General features: G+C 31.1%; 1 protein-coding gene across 2 annotated transcripts in view; it reads right to left on the bottom strand.

Annotated features, from left to right (window-relative positions):
- LOC144980862 (uncharacterized) overlaps positions 1 to 2,500 on the bottom strand; it is an 18,970-nt gene that overhangs the window by 9,408 nt on the left and 7,062 nt on the right. For both annotated transcript variants that reach the window (XR_013646979.1, XM_078928743.1), the window contains exon 4: positions 1 to 810. This exon is cut by the window's left edge and continues 779 nt beyond it. Coding sequence is in view for 1 of the 2 variants with exons in the window: in XM_078928743.1 (XP_078784869.1) it covers positions 1 to 810 (810 nt within the window). In the remaining variant the exon portion in view is untranslated. The remainder of the gene's footprint in view (positions 811 to 2,500) is intronic.

The following is a 2,500-nucleotide window of genomic DNA, read 5'->3' as shown; positions in this document are numbered from 1 at the left end:
TGCCACTGTGAATTTTGATATGCGTGTTTAGGCATGAACGGTGAGCAAATGCCTTGTCACATTTTGGACACTTGAAAGATCTCTCACCTTTATGAGATTCAACATGTTCCAGTAATTCTAAATGTTTGGAGAATGTCTTTCCGCATTTTAAGCATTGAAGGTGGTTTTCAACTTTGTGGGATTCTATGTGGTTTAGTAGTAGTTCTTTTTGCGAAAACAACTTCTCACACATAGGACATGCAAATGGAGTTTCTCTCATATGGATTTTGATGTGGCTCTTCAGGTTACCACGATGAGCGAATGCCCTTCCACAAGTTGTGCATTGAAATGGCTTTTCCCCAGTGTGAGTGCTCATATGGGACTGTAGGTCTGAACGGCGAGCAAACATTTTGCCACAAGTTGTACACTGAAAAGCCTTTTCTCCAGCGTGAATCTTCTGATGTCTCTCTAAATTGGAACGTTGGGCAAATGCCAAGTTACAAGTTTGGCATTTGAAGGGTCTTTCTCCAGTGTGGGTCATAGTATGTTTTTCAAGACCTGATCTATCAGCGCATCCTTTCCCACATGTTGGACATAAAAAAGGGTTGTCACCTGTATGTGCTGAAAAATGAGCATGCAACTTAAAATCTGTGGAAAACTTCATGCCACAAACAACACATTCAAATGATTCCTTTAAAGAATTCAACACATCTTCTACAAGCGAATCATTTGCCAGATCATGATTAGGGGCTTCGTGGCCAAGAAGATCTAAATCATTGCCATCAATAGTCATTTTCAAAGTTGAGTTTGCTTCTGAAGAATCATTCATTCCTGAAAAAAAAAAAAAAATCAATTAGAAGATGGTAAATAAATGTTGGGTGATTTGACAGAACCTGTCGGATATCGGCAAAAAATCTGATTCCCATTTAATTACATATTTGCAGACCTGCCAAACTGAAAACTTCAAATTTAGTCATTTTTATGTCAATTTTTAGTAATTTGACAAGGAAATTAGTAATTTCTGAAATCTTGTACGAACAAGCACAATTTGATATTGATGATTATTTCAACATTGCATCGTCATGCCTATGCGCTGTAGAAATGCTTTAATTATTGTAATTATTATCATCATCATCATCATTATTATTATTATTATTATTATTATTATTATTATTATTATTATTATTATTATTATTATTATTATTATTATTATTATTATTATTATTATTATTATTATATTATTATTATCATTATCATTATTATTATTATCATTATTATTATTATTATTTTTATTATTATTATTATTATTATTATTATTATTATTATTATTATTATTATTATTATTATTATTATTATTATTATAGTCGTAGTAGCAGTTGTAGTAGTAGTGGTGGTAGTAGTAGTTCTTCTTCTTCTTATCATTATTATTACTATTATTATTATCATTATTATCATTATCATTATTATTATTATTATTATTATTATTATTATTATTATTATTATTATTATTATTATTATTATTATTATTATTATTATTACTATTACTATTATTATTTAAGTATTACTGACAAGTAAACATTCGTGATTTTCCATAAAACTTCATATTTTCGTAAATGGCCATGAAATTTGTCTAAAATTCGTAAAATTACGAAAAATTTGTAAGATTCGACAGGTATGTATTTGGATAGTAGCAACATTTCTGAACAATTCGCAGCTTTGACTTTTGTGATCATCGTTATTATTAAGGCCCAAGTTATTTACAATTAAGGGAGGGATGTCAATTTTTTTTTTTACGGAGAAGAAATCAATTTCAAAGAATAGAAATACATATTATTTGCAAACTATTCAAAACACATATACATTATCGTCACAATTGCACTCAACACCATATTCATATACAAAAATAAAAATAAAAGCTCTTCTGTAACACAAACCAGAAATTTAAAATTTATTCTCCCACCCCCCCTTCCCCCCCCCCCCCCCCCCCCCCACCCCCTCTTTATTAGCCCATCTTGACTCCGCATTGTGGTACTTTAAGGGAGGGAGCGACATTAAAAATGATGAATTTATACAGAGTTTGCTTAAATTAGATTCTGGTGGGATGTTGTCATGTGACCATTTGTCTGCATAAAAAATTGCATCTTCAGTTTTTTTCGACTCAAAATAACGTATTTTGTGACCCATAGTATGGTTAAGCGGCGTTAGAGAGTAGGGCGTAATCTGCTTTAGGTTAGAATTAAATACATTCGGAGTCATGGCCAAATGTGACCCACGGCTCCCAACTGGTTTTATGTCGGTTTGAACCAGATGTTGATGAGAAAATCTCAAATTGAAATAATCAGATATATAAATGTGTAGCTATTCTTACGTATAGAAATTATTGTAACCCTCCCCAAGAAATCATATGAACTAAATCCAAATCTTATATTATTTAGCTTCTAAACAATTCTGGCTTAAAACCGATTTCCTCTTCTTTCTTTCTTCTTCTTTTTCTTCTTCTTCTTCTTCATTCTTCTTCTTT

The sequence above is a fragment of the Berghia stephanieae genome, chromosome 10, assembly GCF_034508935.2.
Source record: "Berghia stephanieae isolate SIO BIC M18660-M18661 chromosome 10, UCSD_Bste_1.3, whole genome shotgun sequence".
NCBI lineage: Eukaryota > Metazoa > Mollusca > Gastropoda > Nudibranchia > Aeolidiidae > Berghia > Berghia stephanieae.
The sequence above is the reverse complement of the archived record's forward strand: the minus strand, read 5'-3'. Positions and strand labels throughout refer to the sequence as shown.